At 38.6% G+C, this 23,005-nt stretch overlaps 1 protein-coding gene across 4 annotated transcripts in view; it reads left to right on the top strand.

The window, feature by feature from the left end:
* KANSL1 (KAT8 regulatory NSL complex subunit 1) overlaps window positions 1-23,005 on the top strand; it is a 183,444-nt gene that overhangs the window by 125,475 nt on the left and 34,964 nt on the right. For 3 of the 4 annotated variants that reach the window (XM_061175455.1, XM_061175457.1, XM_061175454.1), the window contains 3 exons: window positions 4,423-4,524; window positions 13,359-13,471; window positions 14,261-14,456. In XM_061175455.1, coding sequence (XP_061031438.1) covers window positions 4,423-4,524; window positions 13,359-13,471; window positions 14,261-14,456 — 411 coding nt within the window. The remainder of the gene's footprint in view (window positions 1-4,422; window positions 4,525-13,358; window positions 13,472-14,260; window positions 14,457-23,005) is intronic. The other variant, XM_061175456.1, reaches the window with a different exon arrangement.

Genomic DNA, 23,005 nt, shown 5'->3' with positions numbered 1-23,005 from the left:
ATGTAGGACAGATTTGTATTTCCAGAGAGGAGTAATTTATAAGGATGTGTTACGACTTCATGCAGCTGTGACCCTTCCCAATTTCTGTAGTCCTGTGTTCTCTAGTGTTTAGTTCTCTAGGCCTGGACAATCCAGGCATGGTCCTGGTTCTGACTTCAGGGAGTGATAGTGAAGGGTGGGGAGACTCTCCTGGCCTTTTAACCTTGGCCTTAGAGTGCAATAGCCTTGAGGTTATTGCTGCTTGTGGCTAATGCCACAGCCTTGTAATGTTGACCCAGTATAAACCCCGAATGCTAGGGAATCCCAGCTTGGGGTTGCCATGACAAATGTGGAGTGGAACTTCATGGAGTTTTCTTTGCTAATAATGACCTTTCCTTTCGTGATTATTAACTATATTTATTAAGTATATTTTAGGAAAATTTAAGTAATCATGTAGACCTCTCCATAAAGCCTTACTTTCATCAGTCTCTTCCTTAAGCTCTTCCTCTTTTCTGCTCTCACGTCATCTTCTCTAAACTTCTGTTATAGCACTGTCATTGTAATACTTCGCCTGCCTGTCTGTCTGAAGTAGACGAAGGTAGTAAGCTCCTTATGAGTGGAATGTATTTTATTTATTTTCTTATTCTTAGTGTTTCACACCACCCAGCATGTGGTAGACACTCAATAAATGTCAGCTGAATGAACAGATTTTAGCTGTTTCTATGCTTTTTATTTGCTCATCTTCCTTTTAGTTGCTTTCATCCTTTTTGGTATGAGGTACAGTATAAAGGATTTAATGGTTGGTTTTGTATGCTATAATGAACGAACAGAGTTTTGGGGGTCAGGGAAAGAATGCATGGGTGAATGGTAGCATATGAATCAGCATAGCACTTGAGTAAATATTTGCAAAAATAGATTTGATTAAAACTAATGCACATTGAAAAGACCTTTCAACAGATTAATAGGAGCGCTATTGTTGCAGAGGCCAGAAACCTTTACTGACTCTCTGACTATTCTCTTCCCTCACATCCCAAGAAGCATATTTGCATAACTGATTGATTCTGTCTTCAAATATATATATATCCAGAATCCAACCACTTTGATCCAACAGCGGTTCTTTCTGCTCCTCTATTTACTATCCACTCATCCACATGTCAACACAATAGCAAATTGATCCTTTTAAACCATAAGTCAGATCATTGCTCCCTACTGCTTGAAACTCTCCAGTGATTTACCATCTGGACATAAAAGCTGAAAGACAGGGAGTTACAAGGCCCTGCACCCCCACTTACCTCCTCTGCCTTGAGCTTCTGCCTCAGACTCCACTCATTCATTTTCCTTCAGCCATACCAAATTCCTTCCAGTTCTTAAAGTTATCAAGCTGGCTCCAACCTTGAAACTGTTGCATTAGCTCTTCCTGCAGATATTCCCAAAGTTTGTTCCCAAGTTTCTTTCCAGTATTTGCTCAGACACCACCTTCTTGGTGCATTTTACCCTGACCGCCTAATATGAAAGAGTGCCTACTCCCACTTTATTATCCTCTCACTGTCCTTTAGTTTTTTAGCATTTAACACTTTCTAATGTGCAACGTAAATTTTACTTACTCATATTGTTGATACTCTGTCTTTGTCCCAGTATTAGAATTGTAAGCACTTTGAGGGATGAGTTTGGATAGGAGTAGGGAGAAGGATATGTCTTCTTTCTTTCCTGTACCCCCAGCACCTAAAAAATGTTTGATGAATGGAGACACGATGGCTTGATTTGAATGAATGAAAGCCAAAACAAAGATTAGCTGGGTCTATCTAACCCAGCTTTTATCCCTAGTTCTGCCACGGATTGGCCTATTGACATGACCTTCGACCTGCATCCTCCCTGGGTCTATAAAATGATGGGGAATAAGTGGTCCCTACTAGGTCTTTTAAAGCTTTCACAGGAGGGTGTCTTTGTAGTCTCTCAGGTGTTTTTTAGAAATTATTTGGTAGTTTAAGCAGAAAAATTTCCCTTTGGAAAATATTGGCTATTTTATCCTGACTTACCTTCTCACCTAAGAAAAATTGAGGGAGTAACTTTATACCTAATAGTTGGATTTATTTAGGCTTCTAGCTATAATTAATATAAACTTAATATTTTCTCGTTCAAGGGCAAAAAGTTTTTAACATAAAACTCAAAAAATAATTATTATGCATTTCCTTTCTTGGTGTATAACTCTGCTAGGGAATATGGGAGATTCGAATATATTTGTATTTTGTCTAAGTCCTCAAGGATCTTACCATTAGTTAACATTTAAAACGACAAATTGAGGCAACAATAAATGAAATAAATAATTTGGCCTAAGATTCTGCTCTGGAAATGAGATTTAAATATACAGAATGTAAGATAAAATCACGATGCTTTAGGAAGTCTGGCAACGTGGATAAAGAAAATAAGGGGCTCAGTTAACCAGGGACATTTTCTTGGAAGGAGGTGGGACTTGGCCTTGACAAGCTTTTTGAAGCATAACCTTTTGGATAGATAAATGTAAGAAAAGGGCAGAATCAATATAAACAAAGACATAAGAACAGGTAGTGGGTAGTATTGTAACCTTTAGTTGCATTTCTTTACCTACTACTTTGTAATAACCCCCAGCTCTCACCAACAACTTCATATATATTGAGACATTTTCTAGGAGATAATGTGGTTAGTGTAACAATATTTGGAGAAAGTAGTTGGAAATAGATAGATAAGGTAGGGACGGATTATGGACTTTGCCAAGATGAGTTTGGGCTAGCTTTATATAGGAGATGGGGAGGTGGTTTAGGCTCTTAAGCAGAGAAGATGTTGAATGCAATATTCTGAGAAGGGAATGTTGTACAAAATAGCTGCTTTTTACAAACAGTTTTTACTTTGAAATGGAAAAGTTTGTGAGGTCTATTTTATGCTTCTGATTGAAACAAGAAAATATTTTGCAGCTAGGGCAAATGTTTCTTGCTTTCTTAATAACCTCTCCCTCTTTCTGTGGAGTCTCTGCTTCATTTTCTGCATAGCCTAGGTATAGTCTTATTCCAGAATAGGTAACTTGTTGTTTCTCTAACGGCGGGGGGGCGGGTGGGGAGGCCCTGTTTTTCTTCCCTTTTTAACTGAGGTAAAATTCCATTGTTCCTTCTTAACCACCACCGGACCCCCAATCTCTTACATCTCCTATTTCACGGAGATTTTTGTCTTAGAAATAACCCCAGGGAAAGGATCCTCTGGTTCACTGGCTCACAAGAGCCTATGTCATAATGGCCTAGGGAGCTCAAATTGATAAGTCAAAGTCTTTAGGCCCTGAAATCTGTTGATATATTTTAGGATGTTCTCTGGGGGATTCTGATGCTGAGTCAAGATGATTGAGTCTAGTATTTTTCAATTTAGAGCTTGCATTAAGACTTACCAGGGAAGCTTTTTAAAAACAGAATACCCAGCTCCCCACCTCAGAGATTCTGAGTAGATTTGATGTTGGACCTGGGCAGGTATAGTTTGATAAGGTTTCCCCCAAGTGATTCTAATACAAAATTTCCATTAAGAGCTTCTTATCGGTCAGATCTCCTTATTTTCTAGACCAGAGAAAGAGAACCAAAGAGCACTTGCATCCCAGTCTTTCTGTTACACAGTGTCATAACTGGATTTTGGTCACCTCTACTTGTGTTCGTGGGAGATTCATGTCTGTGGTTTATGTTTATTTTTCATAGTAAGCTAACTTCTGACTTCACCAAGCTGGGCCCATGCTGGCTACGGAGAGGATTTGTGGAGTCATTTAAAATTTCTTTTTACATTTTTTATTTTCTGGGATGAATGTAAAATCTGAACTTGAAATTGTCAAGCAGGAACCTAATCTGGAGTAATGCTTATGCTTGTGAGAAACAGGTGTCTTTGGAGCAGTTTTAAGTTTTTGGTTTCTAAGATACTTACCGTAGAGACTGTTCCACCTTTGTTTCACCCGGTGGTTGTGGTTGCTCAGAGATAGTTGGTTTAGCTCATCATTTATAATTGTAGCACTTCTAGTTTGGTCATCCTTAAGCCACATTTTTGATCAAGTTAAGTAGAAAAAAAACTGCATTGCTATTGTTAATATGGTATAGTGTGGTTGGTGATATAGTGTAAAATACCATACTCTGATAAAGATCCCAGATCTGAAAGATGTGAATAAAAGATGCTACAAGCCATGTAGGTCCGAACATTCAAGTGGAAGAAAGGGGAAGCTTGGGTTTGAGTCTTAGGCGGTATTCATGGCTACTGCTAGGGCCTTTTGTTGAAATCACTCTTGGAAGAGCAAAGCTGCTGGTGGTATATTTGTTTCAGAACCATAGGATAAAGGAAAAGGCCTCTGGTAAACCAGACCCCCCCCTGCCCCTAACTCTTGATATTAACTCCTAAATTAAATTTGTAGCTTACACCACTTAAGCTGTTTTTCTCTCTGTCCTGCAGGGGTTGATAGTTCTTGGAGAGGCGCCTCCCCCAGAGCACACAACAGACTTATTTCTTCCACTTAGTTCTGAGGTGAAGACAGATCATGGGAATGATAAATTGGTAAGTATAAAAGACAGAAAAGGGAAAATGAGTGAGAATTTAAGGTGTAGCTTCAGCATAGTTTATTCTCTATAATAAGGATCCTTGCATTGGCTGAAGGAAGGGGTTGTATCCCCTTTTATCACCTCTGGCATTTTAAGCTCTGAATTCCCGAATAGGGCACCACAGGGCCCCTCATGCAGTTGTGTAGCTGACTTTAAAATTTAAAAGCAGCTTCTAACTCTCAAGACAGCACAGCCAGAGCAAGTGTGACATTATGGAATATTCCTGGGAATTAGGAGACCATGTGGCTCTGATAACTTTGATAAGTAAGGTAACCTTTCTGGGCCACTATAAAATGGAAGGGTCGGACTAGAGGTTTGACTCACAAAGATGTTGAAAATGGTGTTTGAGTTACCCCCTTTAATTCTGTAATGAGGATAAAGCTGTCGTTTTTCGTAATCTTCTGTTTCCTTAGAGCCTAGCTCAAATCCCTCTTCATGATTCCTTACCTTTTCCTATTTGTCTCAACACCAAAATAATTTCTTTTCCTTCTGAATTCCAAGACCACTTTTAATTTATTTCTTTCATATTTTTACTTTTCTCAAAAGGTCACGGGCTTTTATAAGTATTAACATTTCTTGTTTTAAGTAATTTGATCTAAGGAAAACTCCTAGATTTGTGTATGAATGAAATTTGATTTTAGACTTAACAGAAAGGTTGCAAAAGCAGTACACAAGAGTCCCCACATATCCTTCCCCTGCTTCCCCTAGTGTTAACAGCTTGCATAACCATTGTTCAGTGTCAAAACTAGGAATTAACATTGATACAGAGTACAGATTTTATTCCAGTTTCACTTATTTTCTCATTTATGCCGCCTTTTTTTGGTCTAGAGTTCCACATTCCATATAGTTGTCATATCTCTTTAAAGTCTCTTCCAGTGTGTGAGAGCACCTCAGTTTTTGTCTTTCATGACCTTGACACAAGAGTATTGGTAAGTTATTATGTGTAATGTTCCTCAGAATGGAGTTGCCAGATGTTTTTTCGTTAAAGGTTATGCATTTTTTGCAGTAATTCCACAGAAGTGATCCTGTGCCCTTCTCAGTGTACCATATTAGGGGTGCAAGATGATGGCGATAGCTTTTTCACTTGGTTAATGTGATGCCTGCCAGGTTTCTCCACTGTAAAGTTAGTACTTTTCCCTTTGTAATAAATGCCTCTCTCATGGGGGGATACTATGCATTTTTCTGTTGCTCATTATACTTTAATCCACAGTTTTATCATCTACTGGTGGATTTTTCCTGCAAAATTACTGCAATAATTATTGCTGTGGTGTTTACTAAATGGTGATTTTCTGTTTTCTACATTTGTTCATTGGAATTCTGTTAGGAAGAGCTGTCTTTTCTCCCCCATTTATTTCGTCCATCAATCGGTTATTTATTTCAGGATGGTTTTATGGATATTAATTTTATGTTATGGATTATAATCTACTACTATTAGTAGTTATTCAGTTGCAGTTGTCTCAACTTTTGGCATTGGGACCTCTTTCAGATTGGCGTCTGTGTCCTTTCAACATGCCCCCCCCCTTGTTTTTTGAGCACTCACTTTCTGGCACCCCACAATGTTCCAGGCTCATCTTGTATTTTACCTGTTCCAGCCCTGCTTCTTTTTATTGGAGAACAGGGTCCCACAATGTTCCAGGCTCATCTTGTATTTTACCTGTTCCAGCCCTGCTTCTTTTTATTGGAGAACAGGGTTTTTTTTTTTTTTTTAATTAATTAATTAATTGATTAATTATGGCCGTGTTGGGTCTTCGTTTCTGTGCGAGGGCTTTCTCCAGTTGTGGCAAGTGGGGACCACTCTTCATCGCGGTGTGTGGGCCTCTCTTGTTGCGGAGCACAGGCTCCAGACGTGCAGGCTCAGTAATTGTGGCTCACGGGCCCAGTTGCTCCGCGGCATATGGGATCTTGCCAGACCAGGGCTCGAACCCGTGTCCCCTGCATTGGCAGGCGGATTCTAAACCACTGCGCCACCAGGGAAGCCCCGAGAACAGGGGTTTGAAACCAAGATCTGGGTACTAGTTGTGCTCATTGCTACTTGGTGTCATTGCTTCTATCTAGGACTTCTCAACAAAGCTAGTAAATATATATATGTATGCTGCTACATGCATGCATACACACATATATTTTGTTATCCACCCATCTGTATATACACTAAAAACCATGAGTTTATACTAGTACCAGTCTAACACCACAGCCTTCCTCCTTCCTTATTGATACTTATTTGTTCAATCCTAGTACCATATAAAGTAGTTTCATAATTGCCAGCTCATACTCCTGTGAGAAATATCTTTACTAACCAGAGTACAGTATTGTATACAGTATGTTAGCACTATAATAAACAGTCAAAATACTATTTCCCCGAAGTTGTACTTAGGTTAGTTTGCCTTTCAGTGTGACTATGCAATTATTTTGTAATACAGTTAAGTTCTTTTGTTACTATAGTATTCCACTTCTTGTTGCCCACACACACAGTAGTTGATATTTATTATTTTTTGAGTATGCGAAACATTACTACTGTGCTAAGAATTAAAGCTGTACAAAAGGCTATAGCCCTGTTCCTATTTCCACCTTCTTTCCATTGTGTTCCCACCTCCTGTAGGTAGCCAATTTCATTAGTTTTTGCATTATCCTTCTTTCCTATATTTCTGTTGCACAAATGAGCAGATACATGTGTATTTTCTTACATCTCCTTAACTACTGGGTAAATATTCTTTAAAAGACTAGATTTGAAATTGAGGGGGTTTTTTGTTTGTTTTAGCAAAAACATTGCTTCTGTGGCTTTTGACAAATGACGTCATTATTTGTGTTTGCTTTTATTTGCAAAATAAGCCTCACTTTAAAAAATTTTTTTGGTCTGCATTGGGTCTCCGTTGCTGCGTGTGGGCTTCTCATTACAGTGGCTTCTCTTGTTGCAGAGCACGGGCTCTAGGTGCATGGGCTTCAGTAGTTGTGGTGTGCAGGCTCTAGGGTGCGCGGGCTTCAGTAGTTGTGGCGCATGGGCTTAATTGCTCCGTGGCATGTAGGATCTTCCTGGATCAGGGATTGAACCCATGTCCCCTGCATTGGCAGGTGGATTCTTTTTTTTTTTTTTTTAAACTTGGGGGTTCTTTTGGTTTTTTTTAAGATTCTTGTATTTTATTTATTTATTTATTTTTTGGCTGTGTTGGGTCTTCATTTCTGTGCGAGGGCTTCCTCTAGCTGCAGCAAGCGGGGGCCACTCTTCATCGCGGTGCGCGGGCCTCTCACTATCGTGGCCTCTCTTGTTGCGGAGCACAGGCTCCAGACGCGCAGGCTCAGTAGTTGTGGCTCACGGGCCCAGTTGCTCCGCGGCATGTGGGATCTTCCCAGACCAGGGCTCGAACCCGTGTCCCCTGCATTAGCAGGCAGATTCTCAACCACTGTGCCACCAGGGAAGTCCCAAGCCTCATTCTTTTACCTTTCCTTACTTTGTGGAATTGATGGAGTTAACAAGTGAACTATTAAATGAAGGACTAATGCTTTCCCAGAAGTAAAGCATACAACAATGTAAGCTATTGCTTTTTCTTTTTAAACATTCAAGGTATAATCTTCCTACCATTGGTTACACGGGAAGAGTGTTCTTTTCCTTGAAGTTTTGCAGTCATCAGGGACAATGAATGGTGCATTGGCCCCCACGAGGGTTTTGAGATAGAGAGTAGAGGGTTAGATACTGGCTGGGGAACGTTTGATCCACAGTATTAAAAAACACTGACTGACCAATTAGGACTTTTAAAATAAATTGGGCTGTGGATAAATAAGTTGAACAGTAAGAATTTATAAGGCTGTTCTTGCAATTACCGTATTTCTCTAGATTCTAGAGAAAGATTTTCAACAGTGTTGGTAAATACAGATCTTAGGTTTAGTAGTCTCTGGACTTGTAACAGCATTATGCTGGTTGCATTTTTAGAAACGAATAATTCAAAGTTTTGTTTTTAACGTGTCTTTTTTTTAATTGGAGTATAATTGCTTTACAGTGTTGTGTTAGTTTCTGCTGTACAGTGAAGTGGATCAGCTATATGTATATATATATCCCCTCTCTCTCGGACCTCCTTCCCGCTGCCATCCCACCCATCTAGGTCATCACAGAGCACCGAGCTGAGCTCCCTGTGCTATACAGCAGGTTCCCACTAGCTATCTGTTTTACCCATGGTAGCATATTTACGTCAAACCTAATCTCCCAAAGTTGTTTTAATATAATTATAGATTATATTTTGACCTCAATATAGAGACATAGGAAAGTGAGGCACATAGTCCCATTTTACATGTGCAGAAATTGAAGCCTAGGTAAGTAACTTGGTGGAAGTGGAATTTTCAGAAAGTTCCACTTCCACTTTAGCACAGTTTCTTGGCCGTGGTGCTAGTTCATGGAAATGACTGGTATACTCTTTATGGGCCAGCAATATTTTGGTAATTTTAAGCAGGACTATGCTGGGTATCATTGAGATGGAGAGCATTTTGACCCAGAAATGAAAGTTGAATTCCTTACATCCAGTTAGCCTTTTCTTTCCATTTTGATAATGTTTGTCAGAAAGGTAATAACTAACCAAAACAGAACTGTTAAATTTTCTAGACAAACAAATATGGTGCATCTAAGGAAAATGGTATTTCAAACAGTTATAGCATGGCGTTACTTGAATGACTAAAGTAAAGAAACATACACACATATCTTGCATACACACCTAGAGATTTATTTTATTACATTTTTTTAAGTTGTGTGCCTTTTGATTTTTACCCCTTTACTTTCTCTACTTTTTAGTAAAACAAATTCAGTGAACATGGGTTCTCAGACCCCAGAAAAATCTACTCCCCCCCCCCCCAAATAAACCTTAATTTAATCTAGTTTTTCTTTAAGGGCTCTTTGTCACACTTAATTCATCTGGCCAAGAGGGTGGAGTAATGAATCAAACAGATGCCTACTTTATAAGAATAACAAATAGAATCTCATTGCTGTGTTATTCCATGCATCTGGCCCTTCCAGTCAAGGAAAAAAATCACTTCAGTAACCCTGCTTGCTACCTTTAACTCTAAGATTTCCCCAAAAGGTAATCCCTGGGGCTCTGCTTTAGAAAAGGGAGGGATTACAGAAGCACTCTACCTACCACTTCAGCTTTTCTACTCTTTTCTGGCTGTGGGATGCATGTACCCTCAGAGTGTATCTGAACATCACATAAAACTCAAGAAAAGCTCTGTAACAACTCCTATTTACAGTTTCCCATTGGATGGCAAGTATCTGAGTCATGCTTTAGTTTCCTGAAAATATTAATGATGTAAACCACTGCAGTAATAACAATCGGGCTTAAATTAGTGTGTGGATTTAATATTTGTGAAGTGTTTGTTAATGTTTCTCTACCCTGTCTTTGCAGCCTTTTGGACTGCAAGATAAGGAGTGTTCACTTTTTCTTAAGGCAATGTGAATGCATTTAAGAAACTCTAAGTAAAATTACATGTGTTTGTGAGTTGTGTTTTTCTTTTTCTAGATGAAACACTATTAGAGGATTGGGGTTAATGTTTTAAGCTCTTTGAATTTGAGAATGAATGATGAACCTGGTTGCCCCAGTGCCCTGCTTTAGATCTCAGGGTGATTACATGTAGGATATCCCAAGGTTTCTAAGCAGATCCTTCTAAATATTCAGTGCCTCCTTGTATGGTTGGGATTGGAATTCAAGCACATTTTCTCTCTGACTTTGATGCTCTTAATTGCTGTGTGCTTCTGTATCCTTGACAAGCATTTCTGTGCTTAAGTAACCTTTTTGCCTGTTGACTTCTATTTTAATTTGGGGGCTGAATTACCCCCAGGAAAGTTGCAAGTTCCTCTAAGAAAAATAATAAAATACACATTGAAGATTAATGGCCTTTAAATATACTTATATATCTGTAGGCATGAAAAACAAGGATAGATTATTAGCTAAGAAAAGTAAACTTGTTTTGAAATGAGATTTTGTTAAAGAATGGCAACAGTTTGTCTTGACAGGTATCCTGGTGGTTAGTTCTCCATAATCCCTAGAAAATAAATCTTAATCAAATGAGAGTCAACCTATTGCTTAAACGTGGCACCTTGTAAAACATGTAGATATGTAAACCAGATCTCTGTCATAATTTAATGCTAAAAGCTATTGTTTTAAGTGAATATAAAGCTGACAGAAGTTCTTCAGATCAACACCAAAAAGTTCATAGTCACAGCGTTTTCATGTTGAAAGGAAACTTTTTCATCTAAACCAGAACTTCTGAAATCTAGGAAAGCTGTAACATGGCTGGAGTCACACATCTCCTAGTTTAACACCAACCTGAATCTTAAACCTTTTTGTCCTTTGTCGTACCATAATATTTGTTTGGGCTTTTTGAGGTGTTCCCTCAATGGTAAATCCTCACTAGCATTCAGGAGGGTATTGGGTTTATCTGGGGGTTTTTTAATGTTAAAAATATTATCTAAATGTAAAGAAAACTTCGGAAGAGTCCTGTTCTGCCTCTTTTTTTTTTTTAGTTTTATTTGTTTATTTATTTTTGGCTGCATTGGGTCATGGTTGCTGCGTGTGGGCTTTCTCTAGTTGCGGCGAGCAGGGGCTACTCTTCGTTGCGGTGCGCAGGCTTCTCATTGCGGTGGCTTCTGTTGTTGTGGAGCACGGGCTCTAGGCGCGCGGGTTTCAGTAGTTGTGGCTCCCGGGCTCTAGAGCGTAGGCTCAGTAGTTGTGGTGCACGGGCTTTGTTGCTCCGCGGCATGTGGCATCTTCCCAGACCAGGGCTTGAACCCGTGTCCCCTGCATTGGCAGGCAGATTCTTAACCACTGCGCCACCGGTGAAGTCTCTATTCTGCCTCTTTAACACTATTTTTACCTTGTCATTATCTGCGTACATATATTTTTAGTCACCACAATTGTATTAAAAATATTTTGAATTTAGCCCCTTTCCAAAATCATTTCTACCTATTATTTTCTATATTTAAATATTCTTCTGGGTAAAGGAAGAGGAAATATCCTTTATGATTATCTTCAATATTCCGATTTGGTGTACCACATTTTATAACTATGCCTCAAGTGTTGAGCATTTAGGTTATTGATCCGTATCATTGCAGTGACTAGCTTTGTGTGTAAGATTTGGGGGGGTGTTTTGTTGAGTTACTTCTTTAAGATAGATTTTGATGAGTAAAATACTTTGTCAGAAGACATGAACATCTTTATAACTCTTACATATTACTTTCCATGAGGAAATCAGTGTGGCTTTTAAGGCAATGAGTACATGAGCCAAATTTACCATAATTTTGGTGTTGTTGACTAATATAATTGTTCAAGATATAACAGTAAATGTACAGGGTATCTAACAAGGAAGACAGAACACTTTCTCAGTGTTTACTCATTGTAATTTATTCATGTGTCTTGTCTATTTGTATACCCTGATCTAACTTTTTGGATAATTTGTATTAAATTTTTAAAATTAGCTTCCCAGTCTATTGTCCTTTCTTGAGACTGTTCTCAGGTCTTCAGATCCTTTGGTGTTTTCTCCTTGGGGGTATAAAGATCAAAAAAGAAATTTAACAATACTGATAAATAGAATTTCAGCCTCAAAATATTGGCTTTGATATGTACTGGTAGCAGTTACAGGAAAGGGGATGTCAAAACACCCCAAAGTCAGTTTGAGTGTAAGGGAGGAGACAAAGACCACAGCCATTCTGTGGTATTCCAACAACTCCCAGAGCCGAGGGATAACTGAGCTGTGGCTTTATTGCCAATACCTCAGACACTCCATGTGATTGACATCTCACGGCTGCCCCTACCCCTTTTAGCCTAGTAAATGTATAATTTGTTTTGAAATAGTGAAATTCCAACTTTTCCAAATTTTTTTCCTACCTCCCTGTTTTCATTTTATATTCTAAGCATATACAATTGACTCTTAAACAACATGGGATTTAATCCACGTATAGTGTGTAGTCAGCCCTCCCTATCCACAGTTCCTCCACATCTGCAGATTCAACCAACCACAGACTGTGTAGTACTTTAGTGTTTACTGTTGAAACGTATCCACGTATAAATGGATCCCTGCACTTCAAATCCAAAAGTTGTTTGAGGGTCAACTGTATTTGTGTAGTCCAAAGTTACTACCTGATAGCATTAGGTAATTATTAGTTATTCATTGTCATTTTATTGTTTCTACTTCTTTTATCACAGGGGTGAAATATATATAGAGAGAGAGAGAGAGTGAGAGAGTATGGTTTTCTGGAAACAAGCTTCCAGCATACACTGTGAAGTTAAGCAGATATTAGCTACATTTAAATTTCCTCTTAGTTGTCTTCCTACTGAACTTATGTACCCTTCTTGACCCTTAGGTTGAAAACTTGACTCTTGGTACTATGTAACTGTTTTGCTGTGCTTCTGTTCCATGGAGTCATTAGGTCATTTCCCTGTCAGTAGGCACTTTACTACTTTTGGTCTGTTAAATATCTTAATTCCTAACCCCTCCCTCCAAAGCAAATTCTCCAAATTTTGCCAAAGCAAAATCTCGAAAGCTGATTCTCTTAATTATTTTCTTTTTTCCTCAATCATACGAGTGATTTTGGTTTTGGTTTTTTTAAGGCCAAAAAATGCATTTATTTGGGATTTGTGAGGACTGCAGCCCAGGAGACACAAATCCAAGAAACACTTAAATGTGTTCCATAAATGAGTTGTTTTCCAAGTTGGTCATCAGAAATTTTAGGTGTTTCATTAAAATGAAATGGTGCTGCTTTTCAGGCTGGTGCTGTTGGTTAAATGTTGCTAATATATTTTCATTTTTCTTCTCATTAAGATTGAGTCTGTTTCTCAGCCACTGGAAAACCATGGTGCCTCTGGTCATCCTTCAGAGTCATTGTCTACTAAATCATGTGGAGCATTGAGACCTGTCAATGGAGTCATTAATACGTAAGTTTCATCTCTTCTGCATACTTCTTATACTCAGCAGGCTTGTTAAAGATGGGTTTGAGGCTGTTAGTTATCCCTAGCCAGGAGTAACCCTGGTTTAAAGAAGCGGAAACCTTATCACTTCATAATATTGTGCATGCCTCCTACTGTAGCAAGTATATTTTAAGTAGCCTCCTAATGTATTTTCCTGTTAGTTACTGTGGCCTAAAATCGACTCAGCATGGAGAAAAATTTAAAGTCCTAAAGTTATTATGAATCGTTGTGATTGGTCCTGTCTTGGTAGAATTCCTCAGAAATATTTACATAAAATCCTCTACTCTAGAACAGATTAGATCCCTAAAGGCTTTAAATCTGTATTTATGAAAGATCAAGGAATCCTTCTGCAAGTGAACAATGAGTACCCATCCCTAATAGGCAAGTTTCACAGGAGAACTGATTCTCAATATATATTAAAAATATTCTTACCAGTTGCAATTTTCTAGACTTTTAAGAATTCATGTTTTTGTTGTAGAAGAGAACTTAATCACTAGAACCTGAGTTCACTTACTGACTTTTGCATTTTTCAGACATGGTAGAGTAACATCCACCAAGAGCACCTTAAAAATAAGCACAGATACTGCATACCCACTTAGATTAACAGACATCAGCATCAAGAAGTGACCTCTGTGTGCTCTAGAACACATGTTTTTGTCTGTGAACATTTGCAAGTAGAGGTGGTTGAACAAGTATTAAAGGCTTTGTTTCCTTACGTCTTCTGAGAAGTGGATATTCTTCCTTCCCCTTGTGTAGTCTTCAGCCTGTCTTGGCAGACCACATTCCAGGTGACAACTCTGATGCTGAGGAACAATTGCATAAAAAGCAAAGACTGAATCTAGTTTCTTCATCAACTGATGGCACCTGTGTGGCAGCCCGAACACGTCCTGTGCTGAGCTGTAAGAAACGGAGGCTTGTTCGACCCAACAGCATCGTGCCTCTTTCCAAGAAGGTCAGTACCAGTGAGACTTGGTCACTGTTAAACAGTGAGCCAGATGCTCAGATAGAGGTACTAGTTTCTTGCCAGCTTTGGTTCTTTTAACCAGTGTTTTCCAAACTTGGCTAACCACCAAGGCTTCCTGCAGAGCTTTAAAAAATACTGGGTTCCTGAGCCCTGTTTCCTAGAGATTCTGGTTTCGTTGCTCTGGAGTTGGGCCTGGGAATCTTGTTTTCAGAAAACAAAAAGCTCCTAGGTGACTCTTCAGCCAGGTTTGGAAACCATTGGCTTGAGATTTTAATAGAAATGGGAGAGAGGAAGTTGGAAGTTCTGCCATCAACACTTTGAAGGAGAGCGGTGTGTCTTCTCACTTATACTGTTATCACTGAAAATGGCAACGTGGAATGCTTTCCTTTTAAATAAGAATCTCCATTAAAATTTCTAACTTGATGGTACTAAACGAATGTTTGTCTTCACAGACAAAATGGAGATTATTTTACAACTACAGGAAACTTGATTGCTGACTCTTCAAATAGCAGGGTTGGATTTAGTTCAAAACCAACGAAATAGTACTCCAGTGAAAATAATACCATGCAGTGATTAAGAGCATTAACTTTGAAGAGGACAGACTTGGGTTTGAATCATGGCACTGCCACTTAGTAGTTTGTGTTTGGGGCATGTTAACACCCCACCCCGCCCCACAGTGCCTCAGAGATCTCATAGGGTTGTTTCAGGATTAACTGAAATGTATATTATTTGCTTATTGGGGTATCTGGCTGCTAAGTTACTAGTACAAGATGACTCTTGCTGTTTACACTTTTATTTTTATTAATTCATTCACTCATTCAACAAATATTTTTTTGAGTTCCTACAATAAGCTAGATCTGTTCTATGCACTGAGAATACAACACTAAACAAAACAGACAAAAATTCTTACCCTCATGAAATAATCTAATGGGTAGAGACAGAAAATAAAGCAATAAAATGAAGTATAGGGCTTCCCTGGTGGCGCAGTGGTTGGGAATCCGCCTGCCAATGCAGGGGACACGGGTTCAAGCCCTGGTCTGGGAAGATCCCACATGCCGCGGAGCAACTAAGCCCGGGCGCCACAACTACTGAGCCTGCGCTCTAGAGCCCGTGAGCCACAACTACCGAAGCCCTCGCGCCTAGAGCCCGTGCTCCATAACAAGAGAGGCCACTGCAATGAGAAGCCCACGCACCGCAACGAAGAGTAGCACCCGCTCGCCGCAACTAGAGAAAGCCCGAGCGCAGCAACGAAATCCCAACGCAGCCAAGTATAAAAACAAATAAATAAATAAATTTATTTTTAAAAAAATGAAGTGTATGGTATGTTCTATAGTGTTAAGTTCTGGGGAGAAAAATGCAGCAGAGGAAGGGAATAGGGAATGGTGGGGAACTCAGATGGAATTCAGCCTTGATGCATTTTTTTTATTCCAAGTCTTTGGAGATGTGAAAGATAAGCTAGGAAGGAGTGACCAGTGAAGCAGAAGGAAAACCAAGAGAGTGTGGTATGTGGAAGGCAAGTGAAGAAAACGTTTCAGAAAGGAGGGAATTATCATCTGTGTTAGATGCTGCAGACGGGTCAAGTTAGGTGAAGACTAAGAATTGACCGTAGGATTTCGTGGGGCCAGGGTTGCTTGAGACCTTTGTAAGCAGTTTTGTTAGAGGTAGAAGAGTGAAATTCTGATTGGATCAGGTTCAGGAGAGAACGGAACGGAAGGAATTGAGGGAACCATCATAGATAACACTTTCAAAGAGTGTTTCTGTAAAGGAGAACAGAGAAATAACCCGTTTGACTGAAAGAGAATGTTTCTTAAGATAATGCTCTTACAGTATATTTGCTGGTGAGAAAACTGAGGACAAGGGAGAGGAGATAATTGTTGGAACCATTAATATTTGGACAGTAGATTTTCACTGCTTGGCTTGTTTTGTTATAGTATGCATTTGGACTGTATAATTTTGCCATGATCATTCATTCATTTATGGCTGTGTTGGATCTTCGTTGCTGCGTGCAGCCTTTCTCTAGTTTCAGAGAGCGGGGGCTACTCTTTGTTGAGGTGCGCAGGCTTCTCATTGTGGTGGCTTCTATTGTTGTGGAGCACGGGCTCTAGGCGCGTGGGCTTCAGTAGTTGTGGCACACGGGCTCAGTAGTTGTGGCTCGCAGGCTCTAGAGCGCAGGCTCACTAGTTGTGGCGCACAGGCTTAGTTGCTCCGCGGCATGTGGGATCTTCCCAGACCAGGGCTCGAACCCATGTCCCCTGCGTTGGCAGGTGGATTCTTAACCACTGTGCCACCAGGGAAGTCCCTTGCCATGATCTTTTTTTTTTAAAGGAGAGTATTATTAGTGAAAATTAACTATTAGTCTGTACCATTTCTCTCTTGTCTATTCCTCAGACTGCCTGAATTACCAAAATACCAGAAAAGAATATGGTGGGTTTCTCACATTGAATTGAATTTGAATCAATTTTTTATTAATAGTCATATAAATCTAAATTATTTTCTGAACAGTTGAAGAGTTGATATTGGGCAAGCAAAGAAAACAGTATATTACTGTTAAGTATAAGAAAGTAGTTTTTGGCCATGCCCTTGATGCTTTTAACAAAAACAAGCAAAAACCTACCAACAACATCGCCTCATGGGGAAATAGTGTCCTTTCTCTGTTTCAGCAGTTTGCTAGCCACGGTGTCATGACATCTAAAGGTGTGATAAAATTTGTCTGAAGTATAGGTTGGCCTCCTGGATTCTTTTCTTTTATATCTGTGAAGTAGCAAGGCTTCTTTGTTGCAGTTGACACTAGTTTCTTCTTGTTCATGCCCCAAAACTGATGTACTTTTGAAGGTAGTACATATAAATGTTTAAAACAAGGGGGAGACATACAAAGCATACTAAAGACCCTTTGGTTCCAATGCCAGTGTCTAAAACAGAATCATTCTGACATGCAGAAGTAAACTGTATGGAAAATAAGACAAAGAAATAAGTTTAGTTTGGAAAATAAACCATTTGCTGATGATAGCAGTAATGCTGGAGTTCTGCCAAAGTTGGAGACAAAGGCCATTCTCTCTGTCTTAGTTGCTCACTGTGTCTTCAGTGGATCCTTGCTCAGTGATACTTGCTGTTGAGCAAGTACCTTGCCCTCTATCATTTTGAGGTGATGGATTTGCCAAGCAAATTTATTCAGCAATTTTGGGTCCCCACGGTGTTCCAGGACACCTGGGTTTCATTGGTGAACAAAAGTCCTTGCCCTCATGGAGCTTACTTTCTAGTGGCAGAGTACTGAGAAATCACCCAGTGCTTAGGACAATAGCCTCTGAACTTTTGTGGGAGTGTTTTATATATGCATTATAAAACACATACAAAATAAATTTTGAAAGGCTGAGATAAAGTAAATAGAAGCCCTAATATTTTATTTACAAACTGTCTTCAAGCCAAAAGAATTTTTTTAAATACTTTAATATTCTATGATTAACAGATAATGATGAATAGAGCCTTACTTTCAGAGTGGACTTCCTCCATAACCATTGCATTGGTTTTCTGGGTTTTTTTGCTTGTTTGTTTCTTTGTTTTTTTTTTTTTTTATTAAACAAATGTGGCTTGGATTTGCACTAAGATTTTTGGAATGTCTTTAAATTATGCTGGATTTCAATTAATTTTTGTTCTTGGCAAATTCTCTATCAGATGTTGCAGTGTCTGTGCGCCAATAAAAGTAACACATTGCATTGCATTCTGATTACCACAACATATACTAAGATTTCTAAGTTAATTTTTTTTAAATGGTGCTTTATTTTCGTAATTAGAAGGTGAAATAATTACCATTTCAAATAGTTAGACAGATTTGAATATTTCCTATTTTGGTGCTTTCCTCTTCCCTGAAATGTATTCAAAGCCGTGTTTTGTTTTTTTGAATTTTATTTATTTTTTTATACAGCAGGTTCTTATTAGTCATCCATTTTATACATATCAGTATATACATGTCAATCCGAATATCCCAATTCATCACACCACCACCACCACCCCCTGCTGCTTTCCCCCCTTGGTGTCCATACGTTTGTTCTCTACATCTGTGTCTCAGTTTCTGCCCTGCAAACCAGTTCATCTGTACCATTTTTCTAGGTTCCACATATATGTGTTAATATATGATATCTGTTTTTCTCTTTTCTGACTTCACTCTGTATGACGGTCTCTAGATCCATCCATGTCCCTACAAATGACCCAATTTCGTTCCTTTTTATGGCTGAGTAATATTCCATTGTATATATGTACCACATCTTCTTTATCCATTCATCTGTAGATGGGCATTTAGGTTGCTTCCATGACCTGGCTATTGTAAATAGTGCTGCAATGAATATTGGGGTGCATGTGTCTTTTTGAATTATGGTTTTCTCTGGGTATATGCCCAGTAGTGGGATTGCTGGGTCATATGGTAATTCTGTTTTTAGTTTTTTAAGGAACCTCCATACTGTTCTCCATAGTGGCTGTATCAATTTACATTCCCACCAACAATGCAAGAGGGTTCCCTTTTCTCCACACCCTCTCCAGCATTTGTTGTTTGTACATTTTCTGATGATGGCCTTTCTGACTGGTGTGAGATGATATCTCATTGTAGTTTTGATTTGCATTTCTCTAATAATTAGTGATGTTGAGCAGCTTTTCATGTGTTTCTTGGCCATCTGTATGTCTTCTTTGGAGAAATGTCTATTTAGGTCTTCTGCCCATTTTTGGATTGGGTTTGTTTTTTTAATACTGAGCTGCATGAGCTGTTTATATATTTTGGAGATTAATCCTTTGTCCCTTGATTCGTTTGCAAATATTTTCTCCCATTCTGAGGGTTGTCTGTTCGTCTTGTTTATGGTTTCCTTTGCTGTGCAAAAGCTTTGAAGTTTCATTAGGTCCCATTTGTTTATTTTTGTTTTTATTTCCATTACTCCAGGAGGTGGATCAAAAAAGATCTTGCTGTGATTGATGTCAAAGAGTGTTCTTCCTATGTTTTCCACTAAGAGTTTTATAGTGTCTGGCCTTACATTTAGGTCTTTCATCCATTTTGAGTTTATTTTTGTGTATGGTGTTAGGGAGTATTCTAATTTCATTCTTTTACATGTAGCTGTCCAGTTTTCCCAGCACCACTTATTGAAGAGACTGTCTTTTCTCCATTGTATATCCTTGCCTCCTTTGTCATAGATTAGTTGACCATAGGTGCGTGGGTTTATCTCTGGGCTTTCTGTCTTGTTCCATTGATCTGTATTTCTGTTTTTGTGCCAGTACCATATTGTCTTGATTACTGTAGCTTTGTAGTATAGTCTGAAGTCAGGGAGTCTGACTTCCTCCAGCTCCGTTTTTTTCCCTCAAGGCTGCTTTGGCTATTAGGGGTCTTCTGTGTCTCCATACAAATTTTAAGATTTTTTGTTCTAGTTCTGTAAAAAAATGCCACTGGTAGTTTGATAGGGATCACATTGAATCTGTAGATTGCTTAGGGTAGTATAGTCATTTTCACAATATTGATTCTTCCAATCCAAGAACATGGTATATCTCTCCATCTGTTGGTATCATCTTTAATTTCTTTCATCAGTGTCTTAAAGATTTCTGCATACAGGCCTTTTGTCTCCCTAGGTAGGTTTATTCCTAGGTATTTTATTCTTTTTGTTGCAATGGTAAATGGGAGTGTTTCCTTATTTCTCTTTCAGATTTTTCATCATTAGTGTATAGAAATGCAAGAGATTTCTGTGCATTAATTTTGTATCCTACAGCTTTACCAAATTCATTGATTAGCTCTAGTAGTTTTCTGGTGGCATCTTTAGGATTCTCTATATGTAGTATGTCATCTGCAGACAGTGACAGTTTTACTTCTTCTTTTCCAATTTGTATTCCTTTTATTTCTTTTTCTTCTCTGATTGCCATGGCTGGGACTTCCAAAACTATGTTAAATAATAGTGGCGAGAGTGGACATCCTTGTCTTGTTCCTGATCTTAGAGGAAATGCTTTCAGTTCTTCACCATTGAGAATGATGTTTGCTGTGGGTTTGTTGTATATGGCCTTTATTATGTTGAGGTAGGTTCCCTCTATGCCCACTTTCTGGAGGGTATTTTATCATAAATGGGTGTTGAATTTTGTCAAAAGCTTTTTCTGCATCTATTGAGATGATCATATGGTTTTTATTCTTCAGTTTGTTAATATGGTGTATCACATTGATTGATTTGCGTATATTGAAGAATCCTTGCATCCCTGGGATAAATCCCACTTGATCATGGTATATGATCCTTTTAATGTGTTGTTGGATTCTGTTTGCTAGTATTTTGTTGAGGATTTTTGCATCTATATTCATCAGTGATATTGGTCTGTAATTTTCTGTTTTTGTAGTATCTTTGTCTGGTTTTGGTATCAGGGTGATGGTGGCCTCGTAGAATGAGTTTGGGAGTGTTCCTTCCTCTGCAATGTTTTGGAAGAGTTTGAGAAGGATGGGTGTTAGCTCTTCTCTAAGTGTGTGATAGAATTCACCTGTGAAGCCATCTGGTCCTGTTTTGTTTGTTGGAAGATTTTTAATCACAGTGTCAATTTCATTACTTGTGATTGGTCTGTTCATATCTTCTGTTTCTTCCTGGTTCAGTTCTGGAAGGTTATACCTTTCTAAGAATTTGTCCATTTCTTCCAGGTTGTCCATTTTATTGGCATAGAGTTGCTTGTAGTAGTCTCTTAGGATGCTTTGTATTTCTGCAGTGTCTGTTGTAACTTCTCCTTTTTCATTTCTAATTTTATTGATTTGAGTCCTCTCCCTCTTTTTCTTGATGAGTCTGGCTAATGGTTTATCAATTTTGTTTATGTTCTCAAAGAACCAGCTTTTAGTTTTATTGATCTTTGCTATTTTCTTTGTTTCTATTTCATTTATTTCCGCTCTGATCTTTATGATTTCTTTCCTTCTGCTAACTTTGGGTTTTGTTTGTTCTTCTTTCTCTAGTTCCTTTAGGTGTAAGGTTGGATTGTTTATTTGAGATTTTTCGTTTCATGAGGTAGGATTGTATAGCTATAAACTTCCCTCTTAGAACTGCTTTTGCTGCATCCCATGGGTTTTGGATCATAATGTTTTCATTGTCATTTGTCTCTAGGTATCTTTTGATTTCCTCTTTGATTTCTTCAGTGATCTCTTGGTTATTTAGTAACATATTGTTTACCCTCCATGTGTTTTTTACTTTTTTTCCCCTGTAATTGATTTCTAATCTCATAGCGTTGTGGTCAGAAAAGATGCTTGATATGATATCAGTTTTCTTAAATTTAATGAGGCTTGATCTGTGGCCCAAGATGTGACCTATCCTGGAGAATGTTCCATGCACACTTGAGAAGAAAGTGTAATCTGCTATTTTTGGATGGAATGTCCTATAAATATCAATTAAATCTATCTGGTCTATTGTGTCATTTAAAGCTTGTGTTTCCTTATTAATTTTCTGTTTGAATGATCTGTCCATTGGTGTAAGTGAGGTGTTAAAGTCCCCCACTATTATTGTGTTACTGTCGATTTCCTCTTTTATAGCTGTTAGCAGTTGCCTTATATATTGAGGTGCTCCTATGTTGGGTGCATATATAATTGTTATATCTTCCTCTTGGATTGATCCCTTGATCATTATGTAGTGTCCTTCCTTGTCTCTTGTAACATTCTTTAAAGTCCATTTTATCTGATATGAGTATTGCTACTCCAGCTTTCTTTTGATTTCCATTTGCATGGAATATCTTGTTCCATCCCCTCACTTTCAGTCTGTATGTGTCCCTAGGTCTGAAGTGGGTCTCTTGTAGACAGCATATAGATGGGTCTTGTTTTTGTATCCATTCAGCAAGCCTGTGTCTTTTGGCTGGAGCATTTAATCCATTCACGTTTAAGGTAATTATCGATATGTATGTTCCTATGACCATTTTCTTAATTGTTTTGGGTTTGCTTTTGTAGGTCCTTTTCTTCTCTTGTGTTTCCCACTTAGAGAAGTTCCTTTAGCATTTGTTGTAGAGCTGGTTTGGTGGTGCTGCATTCTCTTAGCGTTTGCTTGTCTGTAAAGCTTTTGATTTCTCCATCGAATCTGAATGAGATCCTTGTCGGGTAGAGTAATCTTGGTTGTAGGTTCTTCCCTTTCATCACTTTAAGTATATCATGCCACTCCCTTCTGGCTTGTAGAGTTTCTGCTGAGAAATCAGTTCTTAACCTTATGGGAGTTCCCTTGTATGTTATTTGTCATTTTTCCATTGCTGCTTTCAGTAATTTTTCTTTGTCTTTAATTTTTGCCAATTTGATTACTATGTGTCTCGGCGTGTTTCTCCTTGGGTTTATCCTGTACGGGACTCTCTGCACTTCCTGGACTTGGGTGGCTATTTCCTTTCCCGTGTTAGGGAAGTTTTCGACTATAATCTCTTCAGATGTTTTCTCAGGCCCTTTCTCTCTCTCTTCTCCTTCTGGGACCCCTGTAATGTGAATGTTGCTGTGTTTAATGTTGTCCCAGAGGTCTCTTAGGCTGTCTTCATTTCTTTTTATTCTTTTTTCTTTATTCTGTTCTGGAGCAGTGAATTCTACCATT

Source organism: Eubalaena glacialis, chromosome 19, assembly GCF_028564815.1.
Source record: "Eubalaena glacialis isolate mEubGla1 chromosome 19, mEubGla1.1.hap2.+ XY, whole genome shotgun sequence".
NCBI lineage: Eukaryota > Metazoa > Chordata > Mammalia > Artiodactyla > Balaenidae > Eubalaena > Eubalaena glacialis.
The sequence above is the reverse complement of the archived record's forward strand: the minus strand, read 5'-3'. Positions and strand labels throughout refer to the sequence as shown.